Raw genomic sequence first — 16968 nt, 5'->3', positions numbered from 1 at the left:
CTCTGAGAAAGATTTTTGATTATCCCCTGGCTGTGGGGTTGATTTGTTGGTTTGTTTCTACCATCATATATAACCAGTTAAATCCTACCTTTTATAAAATACATTTTCCTAGAAATATTATTTTCTTAGGAGAGAAACTCAAAGGAGACCTGTTACCAGGTTGTACTTTTTTCTCCGATAGTGATTTATATACATATACAGTATCTTACATAAACGTTTTAGGGTTAAATATTAGGAAAGGAACATTGGATTTTTTAGAGCCCCCCCCCCCACCACCACCACCACCAACAGGTTGACCTAAGTCTCCCGCCATTCCATGGACTCTCATGTCACTTCACGAGCCAGTGCTCACTCAATGGTGGGGGGCTGGACAAAACAGTAGGAGAAGGACAAGCTATCTGACTCCCAAGACAAAAGCAAAGCCAGGACTGAACTGCCTAAAGGCCTTCTCTGAGGAAATAGATTTTAACATTAGCAAGAATGTGTGTATGAAGTCATTGAGTTAATGCTTTAAAACATTTTATATGCCAAAACAGTCATTTTAAATAGTGATAAAGCAGCTGTCTCAAAACTTAATATTATTTTTTCCTTTACTAATCTACCAGTTGAACCACAGATTCTTCTGTGAGAAACTACTCCTGACAAGTTTATATATTTTATTTAACCAGTATCTCATACGTCCAAACTTAAGACAGAAATCAACAAATAGCTATTCAGGGGAAAAGAACAAAATAAAAAGATAACTGTTATTTAAATGATTACATTGACATACACACATCCACGCCCACACACACAAAAATACATATTCTGTTTTAGAGATTTCTCTAAATATCTTAGCCATTTCCCTTATATTATCATAATTTACTATGAGCAAATCAGCAGTGCATTTACTTTAAAATTATTTTTGAAACAGGGGAAATCCACAAAACCATAACACAAGATCCATGTCCTCAGATGTTAACATCTTATGATAGCATGAAACAAACCCCCCCTCCAAATCAGTCCAATATTGTTAAACACCACGTCATATAATTACTCCCAGATTTAATGATTTCATGGATCTGTAAAAGTAACTTCTACCCCCAAATAAAATGGGAATAGACATGGTTGAACTGCCTGAGCTTTAAAACCAGTTCCAGCACTTTCTAGCTGGGTAACCTTAGATACAATACTCAATTTCACTGAGCTTCAGTTTCCTCATTTGTAAAATGGAGCCGATAATAGTGCTTCCTTCATAGGGTTGTATGAAAACTAAGGTAGAAAGTACAGTAATTATACTAATGACTGGCAAAAGACAAGAACTTAACAAATGTTAGCCTTACAACAAAAACAACTCATTAATTTGTCCCCCAAAGAGCTATTAAAAAAAACAATTATTGTGTACTGTCATCATTGTTTCATATACAAAAAGAAAACAGTCTCACTAAAATGAGAGCGATCATTTTACTCTGGCCCAGAAAACACTTTGTCATAGACCAGTACCAGTGTGCAACCGGTATTTGGGACTGTTCATTAAAGCCCATAAACATTACTGGCTCACAGGACAATACAATCAATGGCATCTGAAATTATTAGGGACACCTCAACGAGAAAATAAAACATGAGATGAGATGAGACAGAAACATGAATCTAATTTGGGTAGACAAAGAAAAGTGCATCTACATTTTTTCTTTATGATACCTAAGAAGAATGCTCTTTACTTATCTGGAAGTATTTCAGTATTATTTGAAACATCACTTCCCTTAAAAATACAGTATTGATTATAATATATTTCAATCTCCTTCAAAATCATCAGAATATTATTGCTGCATGTGATAACTTTCAGATTTTAAGAATAATAGTTTTGGGGATTTTTATCTTCCTATGAAAACAATTACAGGTAATTCTTACCAATGGTGCTTAGACACTTCATTACGGTATTTGTGAAAAGTCCTGATTTATGGCAAATTGAAAGGGTCAGGGTACTACAGAGTATCCTGTGTCTTAAAGCAAAATGTCTGTTTGTGTAATTGTAATGTAACTGTTATGACTGTCAACTGTTTCCTCTGGGTGGTGTGATATGTTTATTGATGTTGCTAGATTATTACTGACTTGTGCATTATACCCAAGTGCTGAATTACCATGGCTCAGCTATTCTTAATGTAATACTGTATTCATTACCACATATTTCACTTAAAGATGCTTTTGATACAAATCTTCCTTATTTTCTTTTATAAATTGTCCCAGCAGTAGCTTTCTAGAGTCAATTAGAAAGCTTGTAAAAAAAAAAAAAAAAGGTACCAAAAAGGTTTTTCACCGGGAAAAACTATATGGATCAACTCTGTGCCCTCAATAACGCTAAGCCCTATTGTTTGGTCTTGCCCCCCTGTTATTACAGCAATTCATTTTTATTGAAAATATAATAAATTATAATCAATAAAGTTATTTATTCTTTGTATTTTTTGAGACCATTAACAGCATTCTTAGTATGTTTTCCTCAGTAATAAGCAAAAACATACTCCAGTCAAATGAACTGAAAATGCCTTCTTTTTTAAGCTTAATACAGAGCTAGAACACTGTATATAATATGGTGTAACAGCATAAGTTATGCAGACGGGCGCCTGTTCAAAGAAAGGTGGGCAGCTTACTAGCTGTGCACCTCAGACCACTAGTTCCCACAGTGTAGTCCCAGATCAAGGGCCTCACCATCACCTGAGAAACTGTTAGATATTCAAATTCTCAGGCCCAACTCGAGACCTACTAAACCCAAAACTCTGGAGGGAAGACTCAGCAATCTGTGTTTTATGAAGTCCTCAAGGTGATTCTGATGCATGCTGAAGTTTGAGACGCGCAAACTCTCTGAGACTCCCTTTCCTCATTTGGAAGATGGTTTCCTAAGGCCAGTCTTGCAAAACCAGAGTAAACAATAAGGAAAAGGATGTTGGCTCTCACCCAGTCATCATTTATTATTATTATTATTATTATTATTATTATTATTATTATAATTATAATTATTATTACTAAGCGAGGGCCCACATTAAGGGGAATAAGGACATCAAAATGATGTACTACTGCCACCGGCCGGGACGAAAGTGTGTTGACTGCCAGCGGTGGGCCGGGTACCAAAATAGGCCTCGGGCTGCAGGGCAGGCCTTGAAGAGTTGGCCCCTGAAATCACAAGTGGGCAAAATGCCCCAGAAGTCATATTTTATCCCCATATAAACTAAGGCCATGTTCCTTTGATATTGACAAACGATAGTATGAGAAGCATAAACACTGACCTTTTAGGTCTCAAAAGACACCTGATTCTTATCCCCACTGAACTCTCCCCAGAGTAAAGGCATGGGGAATTCTCCTAATTGACGTCAGCTGCTGTAAGGGAAGGAATGCCGTGACCTTAGACTTGGCCACTGGTCCACTCTCACATCCAGGAACAAAGCCAGAGGGTTCTCCTGGCAACGGCCTGACATGCTAAATGGCAGGCGCAGCCACGGAGGGAATCCTTCGCTGCCCAAGGGACAAATCCCCCACTGCAGGAAACAGACAAACCGGAGAGATTAGCAGTTTGCCCAGCTGATGCTGGCCTATCCCCCTAGGCCCAGAGAGCAGAAAAATGAGTTCTAAATCACTCTATTCAAAAACCTGAGCTCCGGGTCGGCTTTTGCTTTACAAATGAGGGAAATGTTCTCTGCTAAGCCAAAGGGGAAACAGGAAAATAGGAGAACTTCAAGGAGAAACGGAGTAAGTTGGATCACACAAACCAATCGAATGTTTTAACTGTCATTTTTAAAAGGCCCTGTAATCAAAATCGAATCAGAGCCTCCTACCCTGACAAAGTCATCATCATGGCCCCCTGGACAAGTATGGAAGGTTGCTAATCAACCCCTCTCCCTCTCCCTCCACTCCCCACTCCACTCCACTTTATTCATCTCATCCAGCATTGCTATTCTAGCCACAAGCTTGATCATGTAGCTCCCCTGCTCCAACACCCTCCTCGGCTCCCCACTGCCTACAGACAATATCAGAACATTTAAGCGCTTCCTACAAGAGACTAATATCAGACCCTGCCATCCAAGCGCAGTGTCATCCCCTAGGCTACCCCTCACAACCACCTGAGACCTCTAAGAGCACACCTTGCCACTTTACAAAAAACACCAGTGCCTGTAGGATGCTGCCGTCTCAGCCCAGAATATCCTTCCCTAGCTGTTTCACGTGGTGTAATTTTACTTATCACACATAATCCAGTTCAAATATCATATAATCTGTCAAGACTTGGTTGGCTTGCCTGCATTTCTTTTTCTGAGTTCCCACACTAATTTGTGGGTACCTCCATTACAGTGCTTAACAAATTATATAGTAATTATCTGTTTATGTATCTACTCTCCAAATAGACCTTGAGTACTGCAGTCAACAACTACATCTCATGTATTTTATCATTCACCGTTCCTAACCTCCTGAAAGAGTGTGCAATCCATATTCAGGACAGGTACGATCCCAGCCACTGACAATTTCTTTAACGCAAAGATGCAATATCATCATCAATGGGCACTGACTGTCAGGAAAACCTAAGCCATTTAGAAGCTAGGAAAGCCTTTTGTCTTTAAATGAACTATACACAGTTGGCTACTTCTTAATTAGCTTCACTAAATATAGGTCATGTCCTTTAATCTAATCAATAGTTTGGCATACATATCTTTGGGCAAATAGCCGTTTGAGTTTTCCTGGTATATTCTGAGCCCTTGGAGAGCAGAAACCAGTCTTATTCAGCTGTGTGTGACCCACAGCACCTGTGCCAGATAAACGTTCAATAAATGTTTGTTAAATTGAATTCCCCAAATGAGTTGTGTCTTAGTTTGAGCTGCTCTAACCAAAAACCACAGACTAGGTAACTTAAAGCACAAATATTTCTTTTGTGGCTTTTTGGAGGTTGGAACGTCTAAGATCAAGGTGATGGCATATTCAGTGCTTGGTGGGGGCCCCATTCCTGGTTTGCAGATGACCATGTTCTTGTTGTGTCTTCACAAGAAGCAGAGACAGAAGGCTCACATCTCTTCCTCTTATAAAGGCACTAATCCCATCCTGGGGGCTCCACCCTCATGACCTATCTAAACTTAATCACCTCCCAAAGGTCCCCTCACCAAACACCATCACATCGGGGATTAGGGCTACAACATATGAATACTGGGGGAGACAAACATTCCGTCCATAGCAAGTTGCCACAATGGTATTTGGCCACATTTTTTAATGATCTAGTTGTATGTTTGCAAGAAAACAAAGAGAATTCAGCTCAATTTTCAGAAGCAAGTCAAAGAGGGGAAATACTTTCCTTCACAAATGCCTCCAACACAGAAACACGTTCTTCAAATGAAATCTCTGAAACAGCTACCATTCTAATTGAACAAGTCAGTTCAGAGGCAAGAGCAGAATGTGCCTCATACCTCCCCTCTTTTGTCTGGGGATCTTGGGGTAGCCCTCGTCTCTACTCCCAAAGAGATGGTTTGTGGTTTAGCTAAACCCATGCTCCTAGAGGGCAGGGACACAGAGCTTCATCGCCTTCTCCAGAGGAATGCCTTCAGGCAGCTTCCTGATCCTTCGGTCTTCTCAAAATGAAATGTACTGAACTGGTAGGGAAACAAATCCTAAATGAACATAAGCCTTTCACTACTCTATAAGCGCTTGAACGGTGAGGGGGAAGAGGAGTTGGGCCGCTTTGTACATTTACACATTAAAGGAATGATATAATGTCCAGATTTCAAATAAATACACCCCGCATTTCTAATTCATTTCTTAAAATGGAGGCAACACATGGCACAGAGGTTAATATCACTTCTCACTTAACGTTTGAGAATGAAACATTTTTATTAATAAAAAGCAGGAGAGGGAAGAGTGGAGGGAAGGTTGGGAGTGACTTTTATGTAAAATTATAAAAGTGTAGCTATTGTCTCATTTGAAATTTTACATATCTACTACACTTAAAGGTGAATTCCACAAAAGAGGTTCATGGCCAGTTTCTACCCAGACCCTTTCACCTGGCCATTTTTAAGAATCTGACACATGCAGTTGCAAAACAATTTCTATTATCACTTGGAGAGCACGATACAGTCAAGCTGCAGGCTTTTCCCCCTCCTACATTAAAAGTCCTCGCTTCACCTTTTTTCACAGGTTCTCATTTATATAATTTTTCTTCTTGCCCTCCTCATCTACTTCCTTGGTCTTCCTCTGCCTCTGAATTTTAAGTTCTCCATCTTTCTAAGTGTGGAGTTCTGAACTACATCAAGGATACTCTACCCTGAAAATTTTTAAACGTAAACTATGCTTTTTATTGCATAGCCTAGTATCAATCTAAACATACAACTTTGCTGGTTCAGTTACCCAAACAACAAATAATCTAAATTTAAAAATAAATATTATACTGTTGGTTCAGCTGTCCAGATAAAATAAAATCTCAGAACACAATCATGTATCATAAAATTTTACCAGTAAATTATAAGAAGTATCTTGAAGTACAAAGAGATTGTAAATTTTTTTACCAACGCACCCTGCTTTTATTGTGCAATTCTCCAGGTTTCATCTTTTTCTCATAAACTCACGAGGGGAATATGAAGCAAAGTTTAGTTTTCTAGCAAATTATATGCAAAAGTTTTTTCTTTCCCCCCTTTTATCAAAATGTTAACATACATTCTTTTTTTTCCCCACCTCCTCATCCACTTTTATTCCATATCCCTATAATCCCAGAAAAGAGGTAAGGAGATCACTGTGACAGAATCTACTAGAAGTTCCTTGGGGTCCTGCCTTCATTATGAAATATAAACCCTCCTCCAGAGAAAGGTGTTTCCTGTTTTGGTTATATTTCACTAGTGCTACATTGTCTGTGATGTCTCCATAGCTACTTCTGTCACTATCTAAAAAACTTTAGTTTTTTTTTTTTTCTTCCCTAGGGCAAAGTTAAACATAATTGTGTCCTGATTTCTTAGAGTCTCTTCATATTTATATGTTGAAATTTGCAAAACTGTCCACTAGGATCTCACTAGAAAGAACCAGGTACGATTGCAACTGAATATGAAGGCAATTAATCTATAGATTCCAGAAAGGTTCCAGGATAAAACATCATAAATCTGACCCTTCCAGAATCCTTCCTATGTTTTTTTCAGGACAGAGCCTAATCAAACTCAAGAGCTGACCACGCCCAAAAAATACACTGTCCTAAATATCTACTTTGCATGTTTCTTTTTAGTTATAATTATCGCCTCCATTAACATTCACTGGGCGATTTTGTGAATTTAACTGGAATTCTTCATTAAAAATGACACATTATCCTATGAAATGGAGAAAAAAAATAAATTCATAATAAAATATCAAGCCATTCATTCTTACCAAAAGCAAATACATTTAATGGTAAAAATATTTAAAGCTAATATTTTACCATTAATTTATAAGTGAAATTTATAGTCAATTTTAAAGTATTTTTGTGTGTGTGTGTGACTGGTAGATTACAAATTAATATTTATACACTAAAAAATTAGTATGTTAGTACCTAAAAAATTAAAGCATGTTCACATTTGTTTTGCCCTTGTATTTTCACAGTGTCAGTGAGCTGGACATAATAATGCATGAGTCCATTTTAACACACGGAAAAAGGGCTTGTAGTCATTCACGGAGTAAGTGTGTTGCTTGATTTCTTTACACTGGTCTCACCCTGAGTGAACACAACTGGCGCTAATTTCTCCGGCTGTCCAGCCCCAAACACATGCATTATTTTTCTGAATTACAAGCAAGAAAAATAGCATTGCCAACCAAAAATAAAAGGTAAATAATGTCAATTTCTTTGTAATAGGAATCATTAGGGACAAGGTCTAGTCTGATATTCAAGAGAGCTTATCTTCCTTAGCAGTCACATTCAAATACACATCCGAAGGCCAATAATATAAGTAATGAAGATTTGAGAGAGAAAAAAGCAATTAGTATATATGAAATATTTTTAAAATGTCCTCTTTATTTTAAAAAGAACAATATTCTGTTTCTGGGGTTTTTTTTCCCTTTGCAAAATAATCAAGGAGAAAAATAAATGTTTTTTAGCTTCTCTAAAAATGAAAACTTGCAAGTTTAACAAACTCCACAAAGGGTAGGTCTAATATTTGACCCACTACACCATACAAATTTTAGACAAGATTTAATTTTTATGGTCTTAGAGACGTTACACTTATGCAAAATATGTAGCTGCCCACAAGGAGCATCGAAAGCACTCAGAACTTAGAGACACATTTCCTAAGTACACAATGCTGCAGATAGGAGGGATGTCTGGCCTTCTCCCTGACGTTCTGTGGTTCTCTATAATGTACTTCAGAACCACCTAGACTACTGGATAAAATGCATCGTTGCGCCTGACTCCAGAGAACTTGGTTCAGTATTTCTGGGGTGGGGCCTGATAATTTACCTTTTAAGTTTCCAACGATGATGATGATGATTCTAGTCTAGGGATGACACTTTGAGAACCACTGCTTTAACTCAGTCACTTACTTACTCAACCGCTGTGGAGGCCTTAGTGTACTTTGCCCAAACTTTCTGGATGACCATCTTAGGTTGTCTGGGCCAGTTAAGTGTTACTGACAAATAGTACCACTTCTTAATTAAAATTAAAGCATTACTTTAGAGTATCTTCATCATCTCTACATTGCACAGCCACTTTTTAGAGCATCACACTAGTACAGATATTTAATATGTGAAAACAAAAATATTTTCAATATATGGATGGTATCTTTAGTTCTTAATGTACAGACTTTACAGTAAAGGAGTGAGATGAATACACTATATGAAGTCTAATTGGGCTGTTGATGTGATGTTAAAAACAATGAAGTGTGGGTAAAAGTTGGGCAGCCTTCATCCTCAGAACATACCTGTGACTGGTGCATCGATATCCAGCAAATTCTTTTCCTGTCGAAGAATTGAAGCCCCCTCCGTTATTATTCTCAATGCAACACTCTCTTCCAGCCGGCCCTCCTTCATGAGATGTGCCTTTAAGATATCCACACGAGGTTTCCCATCGTTATCAAACACTTCTTTTGCTGTAAGCCGGTGACTCGGAGGAAATGGGACAGCTGAAAGAGAAAAAGTCAAATTCTTACGTGAGCCAAAACTCAACAACAAACAATTCAATAATAACCACCAAATATCTATCCTTATCACTGATCACCTATTAAGAGTATTTTAAAAAGTTTCCACATTAAAATGATCCAGGCCTATCAAGCATGAAAGGCTTCCTTTGATTCCAGATGTAACATGATTGCTGCAAGGAAATTTATAGCTCTTATTTGCCCAGTACCTATGCCTTGCATCTAGAAAATGTTGAGTTAATAGCAAATAAAGGTGAGAGACTTGTTTCTGTTTGGCAAAGATAAATTCAGCAAAAGGAAATAGTTCCTATACATCCAGCCATAACCAACCTGTTGAAGACGCTCCCCCATTAGAAACCACTGGAATTGGAGGAATGGGGAAAAGTCTGGAGACCAGGTCTGCCCCAGCAACAAGACTCACTTCTCTGAGTAAATGGAAGGACTCGCTGTTTAAGGGGAGAGCGGCGATCTGAGAGCAAAAAAGGCAAAATTGCACAGAATATTGAACAGGAAAGCAGGATTTGTGTGTGTATGGACTGAAGGGGCATCTTGAAGGGTGAGGGGACAGTATGACGTCAGGGAGGATACACAGGTATTTAGGAATATGATACAATGACAAACGCCACTTACTGCTCCGATTTAGACCCAAGTGCTCATTATACCATAGCCCCCGTGCCTCCTTAACAGTAAGAAGCTCTCTGTAGCTGCTGTCATTCTTCACATATGTGAACATTCCCTTTCACGCACTCAGTTGCAGGATGCCCAGAACACTCCTACAATGTGCCAGGACATCCCCAGGTCCTTGGGCAGAGGTGGTATCATGAAGGTGAAATCTCTGATGAATGGCCAATAAGCCCCATCAGTGAGGGAAACTCACTATTTCTTTATTTCACATGAGGGTTCATCTACTGGACCATTCAGATCTATTAGACATATCTGGAAGGAACACAAAACAGCTTCATGCAATTTTCATCAGCCCTGTGCATTATGCTATATTCATAAGAACATCTCCTTATGATGTTTTCTCTCTTAAAAGAACATTTGATATTAAGGAATAAGCCTGACCCTCTTACTTCCTTTAAAGTGTCTTAAAGAAGCAAGATTTATGGTAGACCTGGGCCAAGAAATTCTATGCAATCTAACAGCACAGTTTAGTTATCCAAGAGAAATTATAACTACTTCAAGAGAAAAAGAAGAATCAGGAACTGAACGTCTACTAATAGATGCTAATAATTTGCTAACAATCCAAGCATATCTCTTTAACTATGCTGCCAAAATGAAGTGGCAGTGGCACTCAATGAATGAGCATGTGGCTTTTATGGTCACATGAACCTGGATGACAGCCTGGGCTCTGCTCACTCACCACTTGTATGACCCAAGGCAAGTTAAATAACCCCCCATGGCTTCTCTTACCCACCTGTAAGGTGTGGAATTCTATCTATCTGAGGATCGCTGTAATAACTAAAGTAAATACTAACAGTAGTAGCTAACATGTAGAGAGTGTTTCTTTTATGCCAGGCAATGTTTGGGTAATAAATTCAGACAGAACAGTAAAGCTGTAACGTGAGTGAGTCGCGTGTATATGTGTTTATATATAAACTTAGTTAGTCCCCATAAACATTACTGTGGGAGAGAAACTTGATACTCAACAAATATTAAGCACCTTGCCCAAGATAATCACATAGAGATTTACATGTAGACCCACTGAGTGTGCCCTCCAGCAGCCTATGCCAGTATATCACTGTTAACTGTGCTACACTGCTTCCCAGAAAGCACTCAGGACAGTGCTTAATAATTAAAAAGTGATGAGCAAATCACATTTTAGAGCTGAAGTTCTAACGAATATGAGAGGGTGTTTCTTAAAGGACCGCTTTTAATTTCAAAAAGTATTTGGGGCAGCTAATAGAATAAATATATAATACAAAAGCATGATGAAAAGACAAAATGTATAATGCGAAAGCATAGTGTGAAATAAGAAAAAGGACATTTAAGAATTAGACAAAGAGAAGAAAAAGAGGAAATGAGGTCATTAGACTTCCGGCATTTGGAGATTTTGTTCCTTTTGTTTCTTTGCTTCTTCCCCTTTTTCTTGCCTAACATATATGCTCGTTAAGAAAACATGAAAACATTTCGATGCCACATTTCTTTACTTAGGTCTTCAGGTATGGTTTGAAATTAGGAAACATCTTACCTGGCGACCCCTCAAAATTCCCCAGATATAGGAGAGGGGGTGTGAAAGGGGAACTTCAAAAGGACATGTGGGGCAAGGACAACAGCTGATTTTTTTTTTCAAGTGACTTCCGAAGAGATAAGTTGTACAACTGTGAAGGTTTAAGTGACTGTAGAAACATCAGGCAAGAATTCTAGAAGCATCGAAGGGAAGCAGGCTGATTTACTGTCAGGCAGAAAAAAGCAGTGGGTCTCAGCCACGCATGCACTAACTGGTCTTATTAAACTAAGATAGACCAAAGGATTAAACCTGAAAAAGCCCATGCATTTATACTCTTACATAAAGAAGGTGAGAGGCCAAAGGAGAGCACCCCAGGAAAGGAGGCATCAAGTTCAAGAATTACACTTTCTCCAAGTTCCCAGAATCTCTCCAAGGCCAAGGTCACTACAATAACAGATGTTCCCCCTTTCACTGCCAATCTCTTACCTTCTAGTAATTGCTAATCCTAGGTAACTGGCCAAGGTAAAGCCACCTACTCTGAGATATTCGAGTTGGTTCCAAATAAACAGGAAGGAGAAGAGAGGAAAAAGGCCAATCAGAGGGTCTGTTTCCAATTGGATGACAGGGACACTGATGAGATGGAACCCTTTACCAGCTCAACAGATGGCAAGGCCTGCAGGGAACCAAGAGGGGCAACAATGATGCCAAAGATGGAACACAGAGATGCTGTCAGCCACAGAGAAGTTTTCTGGCACAAAAATAAGAGTGGACTAATATTTGTGTATTTGTGCACCCTTTGGCTTCATAAAGAAAAGATCAGCCTTACAAAGGTCACATTTATTTGCTTTCCCTGTTCACCTGGAGTCCTACATGCAGACCTGTGTCAAATATTGATAAAAAATACTTAGACCAAAGAATCCAATGTGCTTAGTAAACATTTCTTTCATTAGCTTGTTGTAGAAGTGGCTGTGTTTGATACAATACAATGAAATTGGGTTTCCCTTTCCGTCCTTTGCTTCAAGTATTTGCAGCTGCTTTCATTGCTACATGAGTGGGCCAGGACTGGAAGAATTAAGTTTGTGCATGCTAATAAAAATTCAGAAATAACTGCTGATAGTTGGGCTAACACTTTCCAAAATATTTTTTTGTTTTTTGTTTTGTTTTGATCTATTAAATCTATTAGGGTAACATTCATTAGTAATTATATAGGTTTCAAATGTACAATTCTATAATACATCATCTATATATTGCATTGTGTGTTCATCACCCAAAGTCAAATCTCCTTCTGTCATCATGTATTTGACACCTTTACCCTCTTCTACCAGGCCCCCTCTCCTCCTTACTCTCTGGTAAGCACTAAACTGATGTTTGTCTCTATGAGTTTTTGCTTGTTTGTCTTATTCCTTTCAGTTTTATATCTCACATAAGTGAAATCATATGGTTCTCGACTTTTCTGTCTGACTTATTTCACTTGGCATGATAATCTCAGGATAGCTACCTATTAAGTACAGAATATGGTGTTATAATACACTTCTTTGAAGCATTCTAAAAATAGAAACACTCTCAGCTTTCTCCACTTCACAACCCCCATTCAACATCATTTCCCCACCTAAAACACAACAGCAAAGGAGCTAAAATTTGGGACATGTAGGTCCTTGACTGACTCCTGACAAACCAACACAGAAGGCTTTAAAAGGAAACAACACACTGGACAAGGATCATATTCTCATGTCACCGACTGTGGAAATGTGGCAGAAACTGATTTCCAATGAACAGGATATGAGAGTTCACCTATCTGATAAAGAGAAAGCTCACTAGTCTGAGAACCCAAATCATGTGCATACATTATTGTCATCTATATAACAACGAGTGCAGTTGTCTATTATGCATTCACCAGTAGAGAAACACATCCCAAGTCAGAAGGCCTTCTAGTCAGAGTAGTCCTAGCCCTCAATTCTGGTGGACTATGGGGACCAAACCTCAGAGAGAGTCAGATGTCCCTTCCTGCAGTTTGGACCCAGTCCATTTTAGACAACCACTGTGTGCCTTGGTGACCATAAGCGATCTGCTATCGCTCTGGCTAGCTGAGATTTCTATTCCTCAAACCTGAGCCACCTGAGCCACTATTGAGGGGATTCCTAATTTGATAGGAAATAGCCAAGAATCATTGTCATGGTTGATGCCTTCACTGGAAGCAAAAGTAGGAAACCTGCCGCCTGACCTCTTCCTAGAGTAACTGTCATAAACACTGCCAACATGAGAGAATCACAGATGTCAGAGAACATTTAACCTAGTAATTTTTTCAAACCTTTGTTTCTCTTTAAAACAAAATTTTTGGTTTTTTCCTCTAACAAAATGACATCTGGAAACTCAAGTACATCCAAAGAAAAACAGATCCTAAAGCAGGCTTGCTTGCTTCCCTCTCTTCTCCCCTAGTATGGCTCACAAAATCTTGGGGATCTTTGAAGCAAAATTAGAAAAACTCCCAATTTAGAGTGACTCCTAATCCCTCATATTAAAGAGGAAATTGCACCCCAGAGAGAGGAGAAGTGAACTGTTCAAGGTCAAAGGATTAGTCAGAGGCAAAACCGACACCAAACTTTAGGTCTCCTGGTTTGTATTCCAGTCCTTCACCCTCTAGATTTGCTCTGTCCAATTGGAATTGACTAGATATATATGGTTTTTGGACACTCGAAAAGTGGCTGGTCCAAGCTGAGGTGTGCTGCAAGTTTACAATATGCACTGGATTTAGAACGTGTCATACAAGGGGGAAAAAAGAATGTAAAATAATCTCATTCATATTTTCATATTAATTCCATTTTGAAAATAGTAAGATTTGGGATATGTTGGGCTAAATAAAATGTATTATTAATATTAATTTCATCTATTCCTTTTTACATTTTTAATAGAGCCACTAGAACTTTTAAAATTGCATAAATGGCTTCTATTAGATTATTTTTGGACAGTGGTACATCTTTCTCAACAAGTGAGAACAGAGTGAGTAGAAATTATATTCTTTAATCTTTCTTCTCTTCTAACTTTGTTTCCTATAAAACTTCGAACTATCTCCGAACTGGTGGCATACTGGAATCACTTTTAAAAGCAAGTGATATCCAGGCCCAACCTCTAGAGATTCTGATCTAACTCGTCTAGGGTGGCATGTTGTTAAAGAAGCAAAGGATACACTGATGTGAAGCTGGGACTGCTATTCGCTGTCCTATACTATAAGTGAGGGCATACAAAGCGCCAGCAGCTTAATTTCCCCCCTAAACATGCTCCACAGTGTCCATCAACCACAGCAGATGCAAAATCTTTGCGATTCCAGACACATTTATTTCATCCCTCTCTGTAATCAGAACACGTACAGGAACAGTTCTTGTCCCATATTTCATGTGGCTACTGTCTGCACAAGGGCTGTCTAAGTAACTTATGCCAGCACATGTTAGAACGGCTTACGGCTATCACATGTCAGACACAAGTGAAAACACATTCTGGCCTGACGTCCACAGATTGGCACTCCGTCTATTCCCTTCTGGGCATTTGTATATGTCACAAACTACTATTCTAAACGAACCATATCTATCAACCATCAATCATCAAGCACCTATTAGGCACCCACCATGCCCTGTATTCATGCTATGCAGTGTGAAGGGCCGGGGAGAACTAACGAGAGAGAACAAACATAAGCAGACGAGGCTCTGAAGAGTTTACCACGTGGTATGGTATAATTATTACTTTTTGATTGAGATAGCTGGAAGTGTTAAGCTGCAAAACTGAAGAACACTTAAAGAAAATCAGAGAATGTAAGCAGTAAGAAAAAAAAAAGTGTCTTTATCTACCTTAAGGTTATGCCTGGGTTCCTAGAAACTCTTAAATGCAGTTGCACAATTCTTCTGTCTAAAGTATATAATAAAATATCTAATTTTTCAGATGACTCCAGAAGATGAGGTTCTTTTTCTAAGGTAAGTAGCAAAAAATAGAATATGCTAATTATAAGAGACAATATTCCAGCTAAAATATAAAAAGTAGCTCCATCACCAGTCATTAAAATATGTAGAATCTGATCCTATTTTTGAATAAAGAGAGAAGGAATCTGTAAAAGGAAGCATTAATGACTTCACTAAATTTTATTTGGATTCAAATATTGAGCAATTAGGTTTGACTTATATTCTTCTGGGTTTAAAAAAAATTCCTTCAGTATGGGGATACATGTTTCTCCATGCACATAATGTCTATATGCAAAGATATGCAAACCATATTGTGTGGGAGAGGTAGCTTAAAAATTAACCACAGCTATCAGCCTTCAAGAAAAAAAACTGTGGGAACTTACTTGTTAGGGCCCTATGTATGTTACTCCTGTAGATACTTGTCACCTGTTGGTTTGAAAGTCTCTGGTTTTCATTATAGATATTAATGCCTGTCAAATTAAAATATGCTTGCCTATCCCAAGTGTAGTTGATTCTACAAACAGAAACATCCGGTCCCACTTAAGCTAAAACGATTCTTCACAGGTCTATAAATAAAGCCCCAATTTATGAATTTGCTGGTATGTTTTTTCCCACTGCTATGGTGACCCCGTCGGTACCTAGCAGAGTCCTCTTCACCCACCCCTCTGAATGCTATCACACAGATCCTGAGCCTTAAAGTGTATTCACCTATCAGACACAGTGTGTGTACTGATCATTTCCCTAGCAAACTGAATACCTCATTTGGTTGGCCTGAAGTTTACATGCAAATATAGCACAATGGTATTTTATGTGACATCCCAAAATTGTTACCAAAAGGGCACTATGATACTACATGCATTTGTTAAAATAAGAGATCCTTTCTCCTCTGGCTTACGTAATGTATGTTATACACAGTATTTCTAAGGACTCAGGACGCACAAATGGGTGACAGGCCACAATTGCTTCCACATGTAACCTTGGGTAGCTCTATCACAAAACTCTTTTGAAGTTTTGATATTCTAGATAGTTCATTTGATCACTAGAAAAATTGCAAGAAGTGGCTTACTAACAAATTTTGTAATAATTATTCAACATGAAACACTATTTGATAAAAGTTTTAGTTAAGAGTATCAAAATATTTCAGCATTAAAATGCTTAAATAAAATCTAATTTTTGTTGTTAAAATAAAAAAGTTATATGCACAAGTCCAGCAATTAACATGGGGGCAATGCCAATCAATTTTTTTTTATACATGTACATGATAGAAGCAAAATTATATTTACTGCTTTTGATATATGATATTGACTATTTAGATTTAACTATTAATTTTAATATTAAGTGTTTTAATTTAAATATTTAAGTTAAGTTAAATATGTAAAAAATTTTAATATATAACTGAAAATGTGTTGTTTTATAAGGGTCTACTCTATAGTGGTTTTTTTTCATTTAAAAAACATAGCCAGCTATATTCGGTTATAGCAATAGGTACCCCAACTATATTTGATCTCAGTATTAGATGAAGTGATTACAGCAATATTTTCAGCCAATGAAAATTTATAGTAATCTCTAGAATAACAAATTTATAGTAATGCATAAAATACTACTCACTGGGATAAATTTAAGCCTCTAGAGCAGCGGTTCTCAACCTGTGGGTTGCGACCCCTTTGGGGGTCGAACGGCCCTTTCACAGGGGTCGTCTAAGACCATCGGAAAACAAAAAGATATTTACATTACGATTCATAACAGTAGCAAAATTACAGTT

The 16968-nt window shown here is 38.1% G+C and overlaps 1 protein-coding gene across 2 annotated transcripts in view; it reads right to left on the bottom strand.

The window, feature by feature from the left end:
- PPP3CA (protein phosphatase 3 catalytic subunit alpha) overlaps window positions 1–16968 on the bottom strand; it is a 315325-nt gene that overhangs the window by 144128 nt on the left and 154229 nt on the right. For both annotated transcript variants that reach the window (XM_019660762.1, XM_019660761.1), the window contains exon 2: window positions 8874–9074. In XM_019660762.1, coding sequence (XP_019516307.1) covers window positions 8874–9074 — 201 coding nt within the window. The remainder of the gene's footprint in view (window positions 1–8873; window positions 9075–16968) is intronic.

This window comes from Hipposideros armiger, unplaced genomic scaffold, assembly GCF_001890085.2.
Source record: "Hipposideros armiger isolate ML-2016 unplaced genomic scaffold, ASM189008v1 scaffold_328, whole genome shotgun sequence".
Lineage (NCBI taxonomy): Eukaryota > Metazoa > Chordata > Mammalia > Chiroptera > Hipposideridae > Hipposideros > Hipposideros armiger.
The sequence above is the reverse complement of the archived record's forward strand: the minus strand, read 5'-3'. Positions and strand labels throughout refer to the sequence as shown.